We start from the raw sequence: 21,070 nt of genomic DNA on the forward strand, positions 1-21,070 counted from the left end.
ACCAGATACTGAAGTTTCCGTCTGGAAACACGGGAGTCCAAGATCTTCTCCACAACGTACTCCAATTCACCCTCAACCAACACCGGAGCGGGAGGCTCAACGGAAGGCACAACCGGTACCTCATACCTGCGCAATAATGACCGATGGAAGACATTATGGATAGAAAAAGATGCCGGGAGGTCCAATCGAAAGGACACAGGGTTAAGAATCTCCAAAATCTTATACGGGCCGATGAACCGAGGCTTAAACTTAGGAGAAGAAACCCTCATAGGGACAAAACGAGAAGACAACCACACCAAGTCCCCAACACGAAGACGAGGACCAACACGACGACGGCGGTTAGCAAAATGCCGAGTCTTCTCCTGGGACAACTCCAAATTGTCCACCACCTGTCCCCAAATCCGATGCAACCTATCCACCACAGTATCCACTCCAGGACAATCCGAAGACTCCACCTGACCAGAAGAAAAGCGAGGATGAAACCCCGAATTGCAAAAGAACGGAGAAACCAAAGTGGCAGAACTAGCCCGATTATTGAGGGCAAACTCCGCCAACGGCAAAAAGGCAACCCAGTCATCCTGATCCGCAGACACAAAACACCTCAAATAAGTCTCCAAGGTCTGATTAGTTCGCTCAGTCTGGCCATTAGTCTGAGGATGGAACGCAGACGAAAAAGACAAATCAATGCCCATCCTAGCACAGAACGCCCGCCAAAATCTAGACACGAACTGGGTCCCCCTGTCAGAAACGATATTCTCCGGAATACCATGCAAGCGAACCACATTTTGAAAAAACAGAGGAACCAACTCGGAAGAGGACGGCAACTTAGGCAAGGGCACCAAATGAACCATCTTTGAAAAACGGTCACACACCACCCAGATGACAGACATTTTCTGAGAAACAGGGAGATCAGAAATAAAATCCATAGAGATGTGAGTCCAAGGCCTCTTTGGAATAGGCAAAGATAACAACAATCCGCTAGCCCGGGAACAACAAGGTTTGGCCCGAGCACAAACATCACAAGACTGCACAAAAACTCGTACATCTCGAGACAGAGAAGGCCACCAGAAGGACCTAGCCACCAAATCCCTGGTACCAAAGATCCCGGGATGACCTGCCAATGCAGAAGAATGAACCTCCGAGATGACTCTACTGGTCCAATCATCAGGAACAAACAGTCTACCAGGCGGGCAACGATCAGGTCTATCCGCCTGAAACTCCTGCAAAGCCCGTCGCAGGTCTGGGGAAACAGCAGATAATATCACCCCATCCTTAAGGATACCTGTAGGTTCAGAATCACCAGGGAAATCAGGCTCAAAACTCCTAGAAAGGGCATCCGCCTTCACATTTTTAGAACCTGGTAAGTATGAGACCACAAAATTAAACCGAGAGAAAAACAACGACCAGCGCGCCTGTCTAGGATTCAGGCGCCTGGCAGACTCAAGATAAATCAAATTCTTGTGATCGGTCAATACCACCACCTGATGTCTAGCCCCCTCAAGCCACTGACGCCACTCCTCAAAAGCCCACTTCATAGCCAAAAGCTCCCGATTACCAATATCATAATTTCGCTCGGCGGGCGAAAATTTTCGAGAAAAGAACGCACAAGGTCTCATCACGGAGCAATCGGAACTTTTCTGCGACAAGACCGCCCCAGCTCCGATCTCGGAAGCATCGACCTCAACCTGAAAAGGAAGAGTAACATCAGGCTGACGCAACACAGGGGCGGAAGAAAAGCGGCCCTTAAGCTCCCGAAAGGCCTCCACAGCAGCAGGGGACCAATCAGCAACATCAGCACCCTTTTTGGTCAAATCAGTCAAAGGTTTAGCAACATCAGAAAAACCAGTTATAAATTGACGATAAAAATTAGCAAAGCCCAAAAATTTCTGAAGGCTCTTAAGCGAAGAAGGTTGCGTCCAATCACAAATAGCCCGAACCTTGACAGGATCCATCTCAATGGAAGAGGGGGGGAAAAATGTACCCCAAAAAAGAAATCTTTTGAACCCCAAAAATACACTTAGAACCCTTCACACACAAGGAATTAGCCCGCAAAACCTGAAAAACCCTCCTGACCTGTTGGACATGAGAATCCCAGTCATCCGAAAAAATCAAAATATCATCCAGATACACGATCATGAATTTATCCAAATATTCCCGGAAAATGTCCTGCATAAAGGACTGAAAGACTGAAGGGGCATTTGAAAGACCAAAAGGCATTACTAAATACTCAAAATGGCCCTCGGGTGTATTAAATGCGGTTTTCCACTCATCCCCCTGCTTAATTCGCACCAAATTATACGCCCCACGGAGATCAATCTTAGAGAACCACTTAGCCCCTTTTATTCGAGCAAACAAATCAGTCAGCAGTGGCAGAGGATACTGATATCTGACTGTAATTTTATTCAAGAGTCGATAATCAATACACGGCCTCAAAGAGCCATCTTTTTTAGATACAAAGAAAAAACCGGCTCCTAAGGGAGATGAAGAAGGACGAATATGTCCCTTTTCCAGGGACTCCTTAATATATTCTCGCATAGCAGCATGTTCAGGTACAGATAGATTAAATAAACGACCCTTTGGAAATTTACTGCCCGGAATCAGATCTATGGCACAATCGCAATCTGTGAGGAGGTAGTGAACCAAGCTTAGGCTCCTCAAAAACATCACGATAATCAGATAAAAATTCCGGAATCTCAGAGGGAATAGATGACGAAATGGAAACCAAAGGTACGTCCCCATGAGCCCCCTGACATCCCCAGCTTAACACAGACATTGCTTTCCAGTCAAGAACTGGGTTATGAGATTGTAACCATGGCAATCCGAGCACCAAAACATCATGTAGATTGTACAACACAAGGAAACGAATCGTCTCCTGATGGTCTGGATTCATACGCATAGTCACTTGTGTCCAGTATTGTGGTTTATTACTAGCCAATGGTGTAGAGTCAATACCCTTCAGAGGTATAGGAACTTCCAGAGGCTCTAGATCAAACCCACAGCGCCTGGCAAAGGACCAATCCATGAGACTCAAAGCGGCGCCAGAGTCGACATAGGCATCCGCGGTAATTGACGATAATGAACAAATCAAGGTCACAGACAAAATAAACTTAGACTGTAAAGTGCCAATTGAAATAGACTTATCAACCTTTTTTGTACGTTTAGAGCATGCTGATATAACATGAGTTGAATCACCACAATAGAAGCACAACCCATTTTTTCGCCTAAAATTCTGCCGTTCGCTTCTGGACAGAATTCTATCACATTGCATATTTTCTGGAGCCTTCTCAGAAGACACTGCCAAATGGTGCACAGGTTTGCGCTCCCGCAAACGCCGATCAATCTGAATAGCCATTGTCATGGACTCATTCAGACCTGTAGGTGCAGGGAACCCCACCATAACATCTTTAATGGCATCAGAGAGACCCTCTCTGAAATTCGCCGCCAGGGCGCACTCATTCCACTGAGTAAGCACAGACCATTTACGAAATTTTTGGCAGTATATTTCAGCTTCATCTTGCCCTTGAGATAGGGCCATCAAGGTCTTTTCAGCCTGAATCTCTAAATTAGGTTCCTCATAAAGCAACCCCAAAGCCAGAAAAAACGCATCCACATTGAGCAACGCAGGATCCCCGGGTGCCAATGCAAATGCCCAGTCTTGAGGGTCACCCCGCAGCAAGGAAATTACTATCCTAACCTGCTGTGCGGGATCTCCAGCGGAGCGAGATCTCAGGGAAAGAAATAATTTACAATTATATTTGAAATTCAGGAAACGAGATCTATCTCCGGAGAAAAATTCTGGTATAGGAATTCTAGGTTCAGATATAGGAGCATGAATAACAAAATCCTGTAAATTTTGAACCTTCGTAGCAAGATTATTCAAACCTGTAGCCAAACTCTGAGGATCCATTTTAATCAGGTGAGATCAGAGCCATTCAAGGATTAGAAGGAGAGAGAGAGGCAAAGGCTGCAATTAGAACAGAAATGCAACTGAGTCAACTATAGAGCAAGCTCAGAAGAAAAAAAAAAAAAAAAAATCTGCAGACTTCTTTTTCTCTCCTTTCTTCTGCCAACGGTTTTAACCCTCGGCCGGCCATACTGTCATGGTTCCCAATGGCAAGGGAACGTCAGAGAACTTAAATAACAGACTAGCTCTTGGGTGATGGAATCTCGAGCTGACCGTGAGCTAAACCTACCACACAACTAACAGTGGCCGGGTGACGTACCTACGTTTTATCCCTAGACGCCCAGCGCCAGCCGGAGAACTAACTAACCCTAATAGAGGAAAAAACAGACCTGGCTTACCTCTAGGGAAATTCCCCCAAAAAGGAGACAGAAGCCCCCTACATATATTGACGGTGAGTTCAGAGGAAAAGACATACGCAGTATGAAGGTAGGTTCAGCAAAGCGAGGTCCGCTTACTAGATAGTAAGAAGATACAATAGGGAACTTCACGGTCAGCTGAAAACCCTATTAAAATACCATCCAGAAATTACTTTAAGACTCATGTGTCAACTCATGACACCGGAGTGGTAATTTCGGCCCACAAGAGCTTCCAGCTACAGAAATATAACATAACTGTGAACTGGAACAAAAATGCAAAACAACTTAGGACTAAGAGTCCAACTTAGCTGATAGTAGTCTAGAAGCAGGAACATGCAACAGAAAGGCTCTGGTTACATTGATGGCCGGCACTAGAATAACTGAGCAGCAAGGCTAAATAGGATACACCCATATCCAGATGGAAACAGGTGAACAGAGAAAGTGAAGCACACAAGTCCAGTACCACCAGTGACCACCGGGGGAGCCCAAAAACCAAATTCACAACAGCTGTCATCACCAACAGCTTTTGTACAAAGTATTAAATACATTTCAGTAAGCGTGTTCAAAATTTTTTCCTGTGTCATTTCTCATCATTACACATAACCTAATTTATGGTGTGATTTCTTTGCCTGTGTGGATTGGATGGGTTGTTACCGACATCTGGTGAGACTTTCATGTCAATAGCCCCTTTAGAAATATATTTACTTAGAAAGTTGGTGACTTGTTTAATACTTATTCACGCACTCTATTGTTTCCTAAGTTTGCACTTGATGATTTTTTTCTTGACTTTTTACATTCATTTACGGTATATACAATACATATAATGTTATTTCTCAGCACTGGAAATGTGGGTTTTTACCAGGCATGTCTGGAATACTGTTTGCACACACAGAGCCGGCTGAGACTACCTCTATACCTGCTTATCTTCTACAAGCTGACCTCCATGTAATGTAAGTGCAGCAATGTATCTCTATGTACATAGCGGACCATACACAGGAGCGCTCGCTCTTATCATTCAGAACTGTGAATGCAGATTCTTATTTCCCCAGAAATTATGTGTCAGAGTAGAGCAGGGAGGCCCCATACACATTAAATTATTCAATGAGCCCCCAGATATTGGCTGTCCCAACAAACATGCTCTCCATGCATGTGGTGTGACTGTCACACAGCCGTCACACTCTTCAGTAACTCTGCAGTGTGTCTGCGGTCTTCAATAACTCTGCAGTCTGCCTGCGGTCTTCAGTAACTCTGCAGTCTGCCTGCGGTCTTCAGTAACTCTGCAGTCTGTCTGCGGTCTTCAGTAACTCTTTAGTCTGTCTGCGGTCTTCAGTAACTCTGCAGTCTGCCTGCGGTCTTCAATAACTCTGCAGTCTGCCTGCGGTCTTCAGTAACTCTGCAGTCTGCCTGCGGTCTTCAGTAACTCTGCAGTCTGCCTGCGGTCTTCAGTAACTCTGCAGTCTGCCTGCGGTCTTCAGTAACTCTTTAGTCTGTCTGCGGTCTTCAGTAACTCTTTAGTCTGCCTGCGGTCTTCAATAACTCTGCAGTCTGCCTGCGGTCTTCAGTAACTCTGCAGTCTGCCTGCGGTCTTCAGTAACTCTGCAGTCTGCCTGCGGTCTTCAGTAACTCTGCAGTCTGCCTGCGGTCTTCAGTAACTCTTTAAGGTACCGTCACATTAAGCGACGCTGCAGCGATAGCGACAGCAATGCCGATCGCTGCAGCGTCGCTGTTTGGTCGCTGGAGAGCTGTCACACAGACCGCTCTCCAGCGACCAACGATGCCGAGGTCCCCGGGTAACCAGGGTAAGCATCGGGTTGCTAAGCGCAGGGCCACGCTTAGTAACCCGATGTTTACCCTGGTTACCAGCGTAAAAGTTAAAAAAACAAACAGCACATACTCACCAGCGCGTCCCCCAGCCTCTGCTTCCTGACACTGACTGAGCTCCGGCCCTAACAGCACAGCGGTGACGTCACCGCTGTGCTTTCACTTTCAGTTTAGGGCCGGCGCTCAGTCAGTGTCAGGAAGCAGAGGCTGGGGGACGCGCTGGTGAGTATGTGCTGTTTGTTTTTTTAACTTTTACGCTGGTAACCAGGGTAAACATCGGGTTACTAAGCGCGGCCCTGCGCTTAGTAACCCGATGTTTACCCTGGTTACCAGTGTAAAATATCGCTGGTATCCTTGCTTTTGCTGTCAAACACGGCGATACACGGCGACCTAGCGACCAAATAAAGTGCAGACCTTCTAGCAGCGACCAGCAATTTCACAGCGGGATCCAGATCGCTGCTGCGTGTCAAATACAGCGATATCGCTATCCAGGTCGCTGCAACGTCACGGATCGCTGGCGATATCGCCTAGTGTGACGGTACCTTTAGTCTGTCTGCAGTCTTCAGTAACTCTTTAGCCTGTCTGCATTTTCCAGTAACTCTGCAGTCTGCCTGCGGTCTTCAGTAACTCTTTAGCCTGTCTGCAGTCTTCAGTAACTCTTTGTCTGCGGTCTTCAGTAACTCTTTAGTCTACCTGCATTCTTCATGCAACTCTGCAGTCTGCCTGCGGTTTTCAGTAACTCTGCAGTCTGCCTGCATTCTTCATGCAACTCTGCAGTCTGCCTGCGGTCTTCAGTAACTCTGCAGTCTGTCTGCGGTCTTCAGTAACTCTGCAGTCTGTCTGCTGTCTTCAATAACTCTGCAGTCTGCCTGTGGTCTTCAATAACTCTGCAGTCTGCCTGCGGTCTTCAATAACTCTGCAGTCTGCCTGCGGTCTTCAATAACTCTGCAGTCTGCCTGTGGTCTTCAATAACTCTGCAGTCTGCCTTCAGCAACTCTTTGTCTGCGGTCTTCAGAAACTCTGCAGTCTGCCTGCATTCTCCAGTAACTCTGTACTCTACCTGCATTCTTCAGTAACTCTTTAGTCTGCCTGCGGTCTCCTGCACATCTCCAATCTGCCTGCTGCTAATAGTAAATCTGCTACCTGTCTGTGGCTTCCAGTCCCTGAATTACCTGTCTGCGATCTTCAGTACCTCTGCTAATTGTCCCGTCTGCTACCTGTGTCCTACATGTCTCACCCGGGACCTTGGGCTTAGAGGATCCACCACACCCAATGAGACTCCTTTCTGTAAAAGGTAACGAGACACAATTCCCCAGTACGTGAAGTCATCAGGATCGGAGATGTCTATTGCAGCCATCTTCCCCAGGGCGATAATGCTGTGTCCCCCCTCAACATATGTCCATCCTGGGGGCTCAAAGGGCTTTTTTGGTCCTTTAAGACAGGAGATCAGTAGGGGTCTGACGGTCCACACCCCCAAGGGTCAGCCCGAAGATTCCTATCCTATGAGTATCATGGCGTCAGCCCGGTTCTCTCTGCTGGACTTCAGCCTTCTACATACGGTATATGCATTCTCTACCATATAGGGGCGGTGGAAGGATCCCTGTGCTCCTGCATCACTTATATGAAGGTAGCCCCTATAAGAGATGGTGCAATAATGGGGGCTGCAGATGTTACATCCTCCAGAAGGAAATGTAGATACATTGGGCAGCCATGAGATGGGTGAATCTCCACCCTGAAGGGGGAGTATGGGACTGGTCTCTACTGTGTCCTGAGCCATTAATCTCTAACATATAGCTGTCTGTGGTATTTGCGGATTTTCTTTTTTTAATGCATTTTATACATAAAATAATAATTAAAAAATATCAGCACCAAGGACAAGACCCCAGACCGGAAGTCCGCCATTTTGCTACACCCTCATTCTGAAGCCACCGGAAGTAGTAATCACACCCTTCATCTGACAGCACAGGTATTACAGTCCCTGTTTATTATAAGCAGTAGATTACACCTCTCCTTCCTCCCCCTATACACTTCTACACTTCTCCTTTCCCTCAGCCAGTCACTGTTTCCCTGCCGCCAGGTTGGGTGACGTTGGAACGCATAGCCCCGCCCCTCTTATCCGGGGCACGTCGCAGTGTACGTGCTGACGTCACGGAGGTATTAAGAAGCTGCTGACAGGCGATTCCCCGGCTAGTGTCACTGCGGAGAAGATGGCGGTGAGAGTGATGCGCGGAGGAGACCCCGGGGGCCGTGGAGGACTGGGGGGCCCGGCGGCCGGGGCCCGGGAGCACGTCCAGGCGGTCAGCAGGGACTACCTGTCCCAGCCGCGGCTCAGTGAGTACAGGGTGGTCATGTGACCAGGAAATGGCCATCTAGCCCCCTTAGTATATATGTATAGGGGTCAGTGACACCTGTAAGGAGCTGCCCCCCCATATATGTGGCTGCTGAAGGGGGCAGTAGTGGACATTCCCTTTAAGAGATGTGCCTGATGGAAATCAATGGGCAGCCCTGAGATCTGTGACCCTCCACCCTGAAGTGGGGGCAGGGAGTTGCCTTATTGGTAGTTGTCTTCTAGGATCTTCATATTGGGAGATTCCTATTAGCAGCTGTTTAATAAGAATCATACGGTGTGGTTGCAGAACTACATCTCCCAGCATGCTCACAACTGTCACAGACTATCTTGGCTTGCTGGGAGATGTAGTTCTGCAAGCACTGGGGCTACAGGTGGCAGATCAGTATATTGAATGGCCGTCAGTTCCTCCTTAGCGGTGCATGTTGTGGGTACAGGCAGCGCGGTGCCCTCCGGCGGCTGATTTTTTTTTCTTATGCTGTTTTCAGTGACAACACGAAGTAACAGGCGTGTGTTATGTGCACACAGATCCCACACTGCAGGCAGGATGTACGGTCATGTGATAGCCTGCAATGTCTGCCATCATGTGACCTGCACCCCCATCCTCCGCCTCGTCCACCCTCCCCCATACGTCCTCATTCCTGCACCGAGACGCTGGAGAATTCCTCTTCTCGCCAGTGTGCGACGTTTACTCATTATTTTCATCCATTTATCATATTAACTCGTTGATATAATTTGCAGCAGTGTAAGAAATGTTTATATCTTTTCGTTAGATTCTTGCAGGATAAGTTTTGGGGTTTTTTTGTTTTGTTTTTTTACAGATTTTTATTATTTTAATTCCCTTTTGTTCCCTTACTGTTTTATTTTATTACTTTTACCAACTTCCCGTTTGACGCTTCTTTTGAGCTCAGTGCATGCTGGGATAGTGAAAAGTCGTCATCCGGGGGCAGAGGTTGTGGTCACTGCCGCAGCCTCTGTCCCTACCTTTAAACAAAGCGTTATCAGTGATGTCCACCTCAGTGGCTGACTAGTCCCTGCTCTACGGAGCATGCGTCGGTTGTCAATTCTGACGGATGGTCAGTCCATTCTTGTCACTCTGCAAGATGCATAGTGACCGTGCTCTCTCTCGATGTCTCTGGTGATAAGTAATGAGCTGGCGAGAGAGCGCACTGTCAGTGAGTGGTGTTAGATGATCACCCAGTGTGCAGTAAAGGCAGAGACCAGCCCTGCACCCGCCTGAGTACTGACCGTGCCCTCTCTTCCCGACTCATCGCTTCTCACCATAGCTGGCGAGTGAGCACACTGTCACTGTTCATATTACGTGCTGAGCATACGTCACAATTAATAACGGACGTATGCTCAGTAGAGCAGGGACTATCCCAGCTTCTGAAATGGATGTCACTGATGGCGCTTTGTTTCTGGGAGGAGACAGAGGTCGTGACACTGACCACTTGTGTGAGTATCCCAGCATGCACTGGGGATTCTCAAATAAAGGAACATCAAAGAGGAAGTAGTGAAGAAAGTAAAAACATTAATGAAAGGGCGTAGAAAAAGATTTGACATTAAATAGGAATTGAGGATTAAAGTGAATTTTAGTTCACTGGACGGCCCTTCGGGTGCAGGCGGTGCGTTCCCCCCCCCCCTTCCTCGGGTGCAGGCGGTGCGTCCCCCCCCTTCCTCGGGTGCAGGCGGTGCGTCCCCCCCCCTTCCTCAGGTGCAGGCGGTGCGTCCCCCCCCCCCCTTCCTCGGGTGCAGGCGGTGCCCCCCCCCCCTTCCTCGGGTGCAAGCGGTGCGTCCCCCCCCCCCCCTCGGGTGCAGGCGGTGTGGCCCCCCTCGGGTGCAGGCAGTGTGGCCCCCCTCGGGTGCAGGCGGTACAGCTGTGTCTGCAGTAAATCATAGGTCTTCCAGCAGTTTACTGAGCGATGCTTTGTGCACACATTGATTTTTCAGTATCCGAAACCTTAGTGTTGGCCAGAAACCTGCTGAGTAAAATGTGAATTTCAGACCCTTTTTTTATCATTCAGTTGAAAAAAAACCCTGAAAGAATTGATGTACTGCAGATTATAAATGATTTTATGATTCAAATGCACAAGGAAAAATAAGCAGCAAATGCTCGAGGTTTCCGAAATCTGCGCCACTTTCACCGTGCTGTAAAGAGAAACACAGCGTGTGAATAAGCTTTACGGCTGAGTTCACATGTCGCATATTTTACTCACAAATTACTAACACAGGTGACTGAGCTTGGGGTTAATCAGTTTGGAAAAACACAGCTTTATTACAATGTACAAATATGAGGGGGCAGTACAGAGATCTTTCTAATAATCTTTTCATACATAGGTCTGTGACGGTGACAAGGTGACGTCTAGAGGAATGCGGGTTTAATCATAATAACAGTGATTCTTTACTGTAACAGCAGTGAGACTATGGATTCTTTACTGTCAGAGCAGTGAGACTCTAGATTCTTTACTGTAACAGCAGTGAGACTATGGATTCTTTACTGTCAGAGCAGTGAGACTATGGATTCTTTACTGTCAGAGCAGTGAGACTATGGATTCTTTACTGTAAGAGCAGTGAGACTATGGATTCTTTACTGTAAGAGCAGTGAGACTATGGATTCTTTACTGTAACAGCAGTGAGACTGGATTCTTTACTGTAACAGCAGTGAGACTCTGGATTCTTTACTGTAACAGCAGTGAGACTGGATTCTTTACTGTAACAGCAGTGAGACTCTGGATTCTTTACTGTAAGAGCAGTGAGACTATGGATTCTTTACTGTCAGAGCAGTGAGACTATGGATTCTTTACTGTAAGAGCAGTGAGACTCTGGATTCTTTACTGTAAGAGCAGTGAGACTATGGATTCTTTACTGTCAGAGCAGTGAGACTATGGATTCTTTACTGAAAGAGCAGTGAGACTGTGGATTCTTTACTGTTTAAAGGGAACCTGTCACCACGTTTTTGGAAGATGGGATAAAAATAGCGTTAAATAGGGGCAGAGGTGGGCGTTACATTAGTGTGTTTGTTATGCGTTTATTACCCACCTAAGTTGCCGAAATACCTTTGCAAAGTCTCCGTTTTCGCCTGTCAATCAGGCTGGTCTGGTCAAAAGGGCGTTGTCTTCCCCCAGATTTTGCGTAGTTTTCCGTTGGTGGCGTAGTGGTGTGCGCATGCCCAAGGTCCCGAATCCTCTGCCAGGGGATTTAAAAGAGCGCGCTGTTCGTTATTTCATTGGTGATCGGTGGGCGCGGCCATCTTCCTTTGGCCGCGCGTGCGCAGAAGCGGCGCTCTGCTGGCCGCGGCTTCAGGAAAATGGCCGCCGCGATCTCCATCTGCGCACGCGCGGCATCCCGCGGCCATTTTCCTGAAGCCGCAGCCAGCAGAGCGCCGCTTCTGCGCACGCGCGGCCAAAGGAAGATGGCCGCGCCCACCGATCACCAATGAAATAACGAACAGCGCGCTCTTTTAAATCCCCTGGCAGAGGATTCGGGACCTTGGGCATGCGCACACCACTACGCCACCAACGGAAAACTACGCAAAATCTGGGGGAAGACAACGCCCTTTTGACCAGACCAGCCTGATTGACAGGCGAAAACGGAGACTTTGCAAAGGTATTTCGGCAACTTAGGTGGGTAATAAACGCATAACAAACACACTAATGTAACGCCCACCTCTGCCCCTATTTAACGCTATTTTTATCCCATCTTCCAAAAACGTGGTGACAGGTTCCCTTTAAAGCAGGGAGACTATGGATTCTTTTCTGTCAGAGCAGTGAGACTATGGATTCTTTACTGTAACAGCAGTGAGACTATGGATTATTTACTGAAAGAGCAGTGAGACTATGGATTCTTTACTGTCAGAGCAATGAGATTATGGATTCTTTCTGTAACAGCAGTGAGATTATGAATTCTTTACTGTAACAGCAGTGAGACTATGGATTATTTACTGAAAGAGCAGTGAGACTATGGATTCTTTACTGTCAGAGCAGTGAGACTATGGATACTTTACTGTCAGAGCAGTGAGATTATGGATTCTTTACTGTCCGAGCAGCTAGACTATGGATTCTTTACTGTCAGAGCAGTGAGACTATGGATTCTTTACTGTCAGAGCAGTGAGACTATGGATTCTTTACTGTCAGAGCAGTGAGACTATGGATTCTTTACTGTAAGAGCAGTGAGACTATGGATTCTTTACTGTCAGAGCAGTGAGACTATGGATTCTTTACTGTAAGAGCAGTGAGACTATGGATTCTTTACTGTAAGAGCAGTGAGACTATGGATTCTTTACTGTAAGAGCAGTGAGACTATGGATTCTTTACTGTAAGAGCAGTGAGACTATGGATTCTTTACTGTAAGAGCAGTGAGACTATGGATTCTTTACTGTCAGAGCAGTGAGATTATGGATTCTTTCTGTAACAGCAGTGAGATTATGAATTCTTTACTTTAACAGCAGTGAGACTATGGATTATTTACTGTAAGAGCAGTGAGACTATGGATTCTTTACTGTCGGAGTAATGAGACTATGGAACACAACTTGTGAACATAGCCTTAAGCTGGGTTCACATTACGTTAGTGGCGTCCGTTAGACGGACTACGTTACACAGCGGCATAGCGCGGTGTAACGTAGTCTAACGTCGCCGTTGACTCCAATGTAGGACTCATCACTAGCGCACGCCCACAATGGGCGTGCGCTAGGGATGTGACGGACCCTGAGATGCGGGCTGCAGCGTTTCCGGGTCCGTCACTGCTAGCGCAGATAGAGCTAGCAGATGCTCTATCTGCGCTAGCGTGCTGCCATACCGGCACCTGCGTTTACAGCAGCCTGTTACCGTATGTGTTGAACGGGCTGCTGTAAACGCAATGTGAACCGAGCCTTACAGATTGTTTGTACTGGATTCTGTGATGAAACGTTGATCCGGGGAACTAATCTGATTGTTGTGTGTGAGTTGGGAATTTGTCCCCTAATGTGGAGCAATTCCTGTCTGCCCCATGGGGTTTTTCCTTCTTCTGGATCAACATGTTGGGCTATAGGATGAACTCCATGGACTTATGTCTATCTTCATCCTTAAAACCAAATGTCTGGGGCAGCAATGATTGGGCAAAGGGGTTGTCCACTCTCAGGACAGAAGTGACTGCAGACTACTGAATCGTGGTGGCCAGCGGTGTGCCGATTTCATGATCCCCCATCACATGCCAACCGGGCACCTCGGGAGTGATCGCCTTCAGATGCTCGATCGCTAGGATCAGCAAGTTGTCTCCCATCCTATAGATAAAGGGATAATGTTATTCTTTTGGGAATCCATCTTTAACTAACATCTTCAGAAACGCCCCAGTCCGCCTAGTACCTTGTCATGTACCAGTCCCCCATCTGATCACATAGGAGAACCTATCTCAAGCTTCTGGGTGCAGGGCTGCCAGATCTTGGTGCCTCCAGGCTCTTCCCAGAATGGCCTCGACGTGTCGGGTTATAGGATGAACTCGATGCACTTTTCTACCTCAAACTATGAAACCACAGATGTGATGTAAACAGAACATTTCCGATAAGTTGCAGGTCCTCATTTTTGTCACCTGTAATGGCCAGAATTAGCCGCTCGGAGGCTTGTCGTGCCTGATGGGCGTTTATACTAGCTGGAATAAGTATGCGTTGGATATAATATCGGTGAGCAAATGCAAGAAGTGATAAATCTCATTTCTAAAGGGCAACCTGTTGTATCTGGAAATGTGATTTACCTGCAGCTATAGGGTTAATTTGCAGGTGAATAACATTAAAATCCTTACTATAACAGCAGCTGCAGGGAGAACATGATCTTATATCTTCCCTGCACCTTATCCAAGCTTGTTCGCTCATCACTAGTCTCTTCCTATTAGCGAGAAAATCTGACTCATATTTTTCATTTTACAAAGGGTCAAACATTGGCCTATTAAAGGGTCTTTGACTCCAACAGATGACCCTACAGGCAGTCTTCTTCTAGAAAAGCTCATGTGCTTCCCCACTAGGCACCATTTCCTGGCTTATAAGACTGCATACATCATCTGGTGGGGTCTGTAAGGAAAGCCTCTACCTCTGGGGTCTCTTTCTAGACTTGTCAGGAGGGTGATGAATTGTTAAAGGGATTGTACAGGGTTACGAGTACAGAACCCTTTGCCAGTTGTTTGGTGTTTGCTGTTCATGCAGGTTTCTGATGGCTCTCTGAGCACCGCTGCCCGCACGAGGACATGGTGTCTCTGCGATCCGTTGTCGTGGTATACACAGATCTAGAGATAGTCAGGACGTGGTTTGTCACGTGTCACGGTCCCGTGGTCGGGTTCCTGGAAAAATGAGGATTTTGTGTGTGGTGACACAATGGCCAGAGAAGAGGAAATAGAGGCGCGGATGACTGCAGCATGGAGACACTGCGGGGGGAAGCAGAGCCCGCTTCCCTTTTCTGAGGTTCTTGCTTACATTCTTGCCATGTTATGTGCCAGGCTGGGGCATGGTCGCCCTCAGGGCTGTATTTTGCCCCAGAAATCGATGCATTTGACGACCTAAAACCTACAACCGCCGCACTTATGGCTGGGAAGCCTCCGATTTCCACCTCCCTGACCTTAGGGGAAGGGTTGGGGTGCAAAATTTCATTTGTCAATGGCGCTAGCAGGTTAACGGAGTTACTACAGAACTACAGAGTCTTTCCCCCGCACCCCACTCCCAGGTCTACGGTGTAAATCCCAGAGGACAGTCTGGCACATTGGTGCTGAGTGCCTGATGCTCCCTACAGTCGGCCCGGTCATACCATCCCGTCTCTGCTGTCTGTCCTTATGGCTTCCTCAGATCGGTCATCAGATTTCACAGTACCGCTCAGACCTGATGAGGCCGGTGTACATGCTTTGAAAATCCGCATCAGAATGGCCGTGTAACCCTTTGTGAAAGTTTCCCTGCCTAATGGTAAAATTGGCCTATTATGAGTTCATATTTATTTCAACCCTTTAAATTGATTGTGTGTGGGCACAGGAGCTGCGCCACTTCCACACGTGGCATCTGCTCACTATATAGTCAGCATCTATGTCTAACAGCAGTGGCGCTTAAATGGTATGCTCCGCTAACATCGGCTCCCCGCACCACAGTCGCAGGGCACTGATCGGCTACCTTGCTGGCCTGGCACCTGCTGGAGGCCCCAGAAGATCAAAATGTTTACTGTGTACTGCGATACTATATAGTACATGATCAGACAAGGGACATAAAAAAAATTAACAAATAATAAACATTTAATAATAATAAACATTTGAATCCACCTCCCTTTTCCTTTCCCCTCATCGAAGATAAAGAAATATAAAAAATAAATCCTCATGTCCATAAAAGTCTGGTCTATCAAAATTAACCAGAAACGAGAAAAAAATCAAAATGTCTGAACGGTTTTTCTTTCTAATCGCAACCCCTCCCTAAATATATATATATATACTAGACTGTGGCCCGATTCTAACGCATCGGGTATTCTAGAATATGCATGTCCCCGTAGTATATGGACAATGATGATTCCAGAATTCGCGACAGACTGTGCCCGTCGCTGATTTGTCGAGGCAACCTTTGACATCATCGTCGCCATGGCAACCATTATGACATCTACGTCGATACTGTGCCCGTCGCTGATTGGTCGAGGCCGCCAGGCCAGGATTTCCAGGCCAGGATTTCCAGGCCAGGATTTCCGTTATGCTATGCTATGTTGTGAGGTGAAATTTTAACCCCGCGCTTTCCAATTCACCAAACAATTTTGCCCCTATCTACATAATGGGGAAAAAATGAAAGGAAAAGTGTTGGAGGCAAATTAACAGCTGCCAGATGTGAACAAGGGGGATTTAAAGAATGAGGGGGATGGGGCCAAAGAGTATATACTGTACAGTTGCTAAGGTGGGGCCCCAACATGGGATAATCACCACACCACCACGGGGATATGAACACACACACAAAATGCGCCACACACTACCACGTGCTCGAACACATATACCACCCTCAGCGCACATTTCACCACACATACACCAACCTCGCCACATAAAAGTCGAAACACAAAAGTCGCCGCTCAAAACTCGATACACGCAAAACTCTCCACATGCAAAACTCGCCACACGTGCAAAACTCACCTCATGGAAAACTCGCCACAGGCAAAACTTGCACACGCGGAAAAATTGCCACATGCACAAAAGTTGCAACACATGCAAAAGTTGCCTCACACAAAACTTGCACATACTCAAAAGGCACCACACATAAAACTCGCCACGCGCAAAACTCGCCATGCGCAAAACTTGCTGCACACAACTTGCTACACTAACCTGTCACATGCAACTCGACACACAAAAAGTTGCTACACGCATGTCGCCACACAAAACTCATCTCACAAAAGTCGCTACATGCATGTCGCCACACGCAACTCAACACACACAACTTGACACACGAAACTCGCCCTAAAACACACACAAGTCTGGTATTATCCTTCAAAAATAAAAATCTGATTAATAAGCAGACAAACTACAAGAGCAACAAATGTACCATATAGGAATCCGGCAGCTGTCAGTCACATGACCTGTCTATTATGTGTATGTGTGAGCTAATATATACTGCCAGGGGGTGGGCTTACTGTTGGCTGGGGATTTATCAGGCTGCCAATTTAGCTTACAAATACTGAGGTAAAAATACTGACCAAATAATGTGTGAACGAGGTCTAATACAGGAGGAGATGACATACAGATATATACTATATACAGGAGGAGATGACACACAAGTATATACTATTTACAGGGGAGATGACACACAGGTATATACTATATACAGGAGACATGACACACAGATATATACTATATACAGGAGAGATGACATACAGGTACATACTATATAGAGGAGGAGATGACATACAGGTACATACTACATACAGGAGGAGATGACATACAGGTATATACTATATACAGGATGAGATGACACACAGGTATATACTATATACAGGAGCAGATTACCTACAGGTATATAGTATATACAGGAGGAGATGACATACAGGTATATGCTATGTATAGGAGGAGATGACATACAGGTATATACTATATACAGGAGGAGATGACACACAGATATATACTATATATAGGTGAGATGACACACAGGTATATACTGTATACAGGAGGAGATTACATACAGGTATATTCTATATATAGGAGGAGATGACATACAGGTATATACTATATACAGGAGAGATGTCACACAGATATATACTATATACAGCAGGAGATGACATACAGGTATATACTATATAGAGGAGGAGATGACATACAGGTACATACTACATACAGGAGGAGATGACATACAGGTATATACTATATACAGGAAGAGATGACATACAGGTATATACTATATACAGGAGGAGATGACACACAGATATATACTATATATAGGTGAGATGACACACAGGTATATACTATTTACAGGAGGAGATTACATACAGGTATATACTATATATAGGAGGAGATGACATACTGGTATATACTATATACAGGGGAGATGACACAGCAGGTATATACTATACACAAGGGAGATGAGATACAGGTATATACTATATACAGGAGATGACATACAGGTGTATACTATATATAAGGGAGATGACAAACATGTATATACTGAGGTGAAAATGAGAGGTGTGAAGTGAAAATGAAAAGGTGTGAGTGCAAAATGAGAGGAGTGAGGGAAAATAGTGGAGTGATCGGAAAATGACAGATGTGAGGTCGAAATGACAAGTGTTAGGGGGGAATGAGAGGTGTGAGGGAGAAAATGAAAGATGTGAGGGGGAAAATGAAAGATGTGATGGGGAAAATGAGAGGCGTGATGGGAAAATAAGAGAAGTGAGGTGCTATAAATAACCACAGATATTTACCATGCCCAGGCAACGCCGGGCTCTTCAGCTAGTGTGTGTATATGTGTATATATATATGTATATATATATATATATATATATATATATATATATATATATATATATATACATATACATATACATATACATATACATATACATATACATATACATATACATATACATATATATATATATATATATATATATATATATATATATATACAAATATATATACAAAGGTAAAACACTCGGGGTCTATCAAAATGGCAACACAAGCCACAATTTATTTATTTATTGTTTTTCATTTATGAAGTTCCAAATTTTTTTTTCTTTCCACTTAAATAAAACCTATAAAATCGATGCAAGTTTGATACTGTCGTCATTGTACGGGCTTGGAGGATCACCGTTCCGGGTCTTTTTTTTTCCCACAGAATGAATGGCCTTAAAACAAACCCCATCCTAAATGACATGGTGGCATTGCATTTTTTTTTCAATTTCATCCCCCTTTAATTATTTTTTTCCTGTTTTCCAATGCGCCACTTGTTAAGAATGATCAGTGTCTTTCCCACTACAACTCGTCCTGCAGGAAAAGAAAAAAAAAAAGCCGCCATATCGACCGTAAAACAAAGTAAAAAAGTTACGGCTCTTGGAAGAAGGGAAGGAAAAAGTTGAAGCACAAAATATAAAAACAATATTTCTTGTTCCTTTTGGGGAATCTGGATTAGACAGACATGCTGACATGCCTTTTTCAAAGTAAGCCCACCAGTCTCATCAGGTCTAAGATGTATTTGATAATGTATACAGGAATAAGTGACAGTAATGTTCTCCAACCTCCGACACGCTACTCAGAAATGCCCCAAATTCTGTGAGGTGCGTGTATTGGGGGCGTGTTCATGATCATGTATGCAGACACTCCCCCATTGCACTTCCAGGCTAATTTGCATGCAGCTTTAAAGCTTTTTCTCAACGCTGGAACATCGGATTACGACGAGACGGGTATCGCTTTTCTTCTTGTATCAGGACCACTGCAGACCACCCAGTAATTTCTGGAGTCAGATAATCCTGGCTGGCTTCCCTGTGAAGACTCACCAGCCTTATACTGAAACTTGCGTGTATGTTTTACAGAAATACATCTGAAGCTCTACAACATGAGAATACAGCTGACTATAATCACAGGCAGATCATGGGCACACTCCTGATGTGTTAATGCAGCCCCCGGACTCTGGGAGCCCCTTACAGACCATTAGACCTGCGGATGAACCAGACCAGAGGGTGTAACACAAGAAATGCTCCTGAAATTGTTTCTTCTGTATATAGAGGTGTTATCAGTCATTGTACAGGAGGAGGAGGAGGTGAGCTGTGACATCACCTATTGTGAATGGTGGATCCTGTATTATCTACTGTATATAGAGGTGTTATCAGTCATTGTACAGGAGGAGGAGGTGAGCTGTGACATCACCTATTGTGAATGGTGGATCCTGTGTTATCTACTGTATATAGAGGTGTTATCAGTCATTGTACAGGAGGAGGTGAGCTGTGACATCACCTATTGTGAATGGTGGATCCTGTGTTATCTACTGTGTATAGAGGTGTTATCAGTCATTGTACAGGAGGAGGAGGTGAGCTGTGACATCACCTATTGTGAATGGTGGATCCTATGTTATCTACTGTGTATAGAGGTGTTATCAGTCATTGTACAGGAGGAGGAGGTGAGCTGTGACACCACCTATTGTGAATGGTGGATCCTATGTTATCTACTGTGTATAGAGGTATTATCAGTCATTGTACAGGAGGAGGAGGTGAGCTGTGACACCACCTATTGTGAATGGTGGATCCTATGTTATCTACTGTATATAGAGGTGTTATCAGTCATTGTACAGGAGGAGGAGGTGAGCTGTGACATTACCTATTGTGAATGGTGGATCCTGTGTTATCTACTGTGTATAGAGGTGTTATCACTCATTGTACAGGAGGAGGAGGAGGTGAGCTGTGACATCACCTATTGTGAATGGTGGATCCTGTATTATCTACTGTATATAGAGGTGTTATCAGTCATTGTACAGGAGGAGGAGGTGAGCTGTGACATCACCTATTGTGAATGGTGGATCCTGTGTTATCTACTGTATATAGAGGTGTTATCAGTCATTGTACAGGAGGAGGAGGTGAGCTGTGACATCACCTATTGTGAATGGTGGATCCTATGTTATCTACTGTGTATAGAGGTGTTATCAGTCATTGTACAGGAGGAGGAGGTGAGCTGTGACACCACCTATTGTGAATGGTGGATCCTATGTTATCTACTGTATATAGAGGTGTTATCAGTCATTGTACAGGAGGAGGAGGTGAGCTGTGACACCACCTATTGTGAATGGTGGATCCTATGTTATCTACTGTATATAGAGGTGTTATCAGTCATTGTACAGGAGGAGGAGGTGAGCTGTGACACCACCTATTGTGAATGGTGGATCCTATGTTATCTACTGTATATAGAGGTGTTATCAGTCATTGTACAGGAGGAGGAGGTGAGCTGTGACATCACCTGTTGTGAATGGTGGATTCTGGGTTGCCTAGAGGTAATAGTTGTCATTGTAATCCTGTCTGTGATGATAATGAGACTGCTGAAGTCTTCTATACAGAACAGGAAGGAAACAGCTCAATATTAAAGCTTGTGTTCGGTGTGAATCCTGTAAGATTTTATGATATTTTTTAAGTTGCATGAAAA

The 21,070-nt window shown here is 45.7% G+C and overlaps 1 protein-coding gene across 1 annotated transcript in view; it reads left to right on the forward strand.

Annotated features, from left to right (window-relative positions):
* Window positions 1–8,282: 8,282 nt before the first annotated feature.
* Window positions 8,283–21,070, forward strand: part of ATP6V1B2 (ATPase H+ transporting V1 subunit B2) — a 30,054-nt gene continuing 17,266 nt past the window's right edge. The window contains exon 1 of the mRNA XM_077262133.1: window positions 8,283–8,472. Within this exon, the coding sequence (XP_077118248.1) occupies window positions 8,349–8,472 (124 nt within the window). The 5' untranslated portion in view covers window positions 8,283–8,348. The remainder of the gene's footprint in view (window positions 8,473–21,070) is intronic.

This window comes from Ranitomeya variabilis, chromosome 5 (assembly GCF_051348905.1).
Source record: "Ranitomeya variabilis isolate aRanVar5 chromosome 5, aRanVar5.hap1, whole genome shotgun sequence".
Taxonomy (NCBI): Eukaryota; Metazoa; Chordata; class Amphibia; order Anura; family Dendrobatidae; genus Ranitomeya; species Ranitomeya variabilis.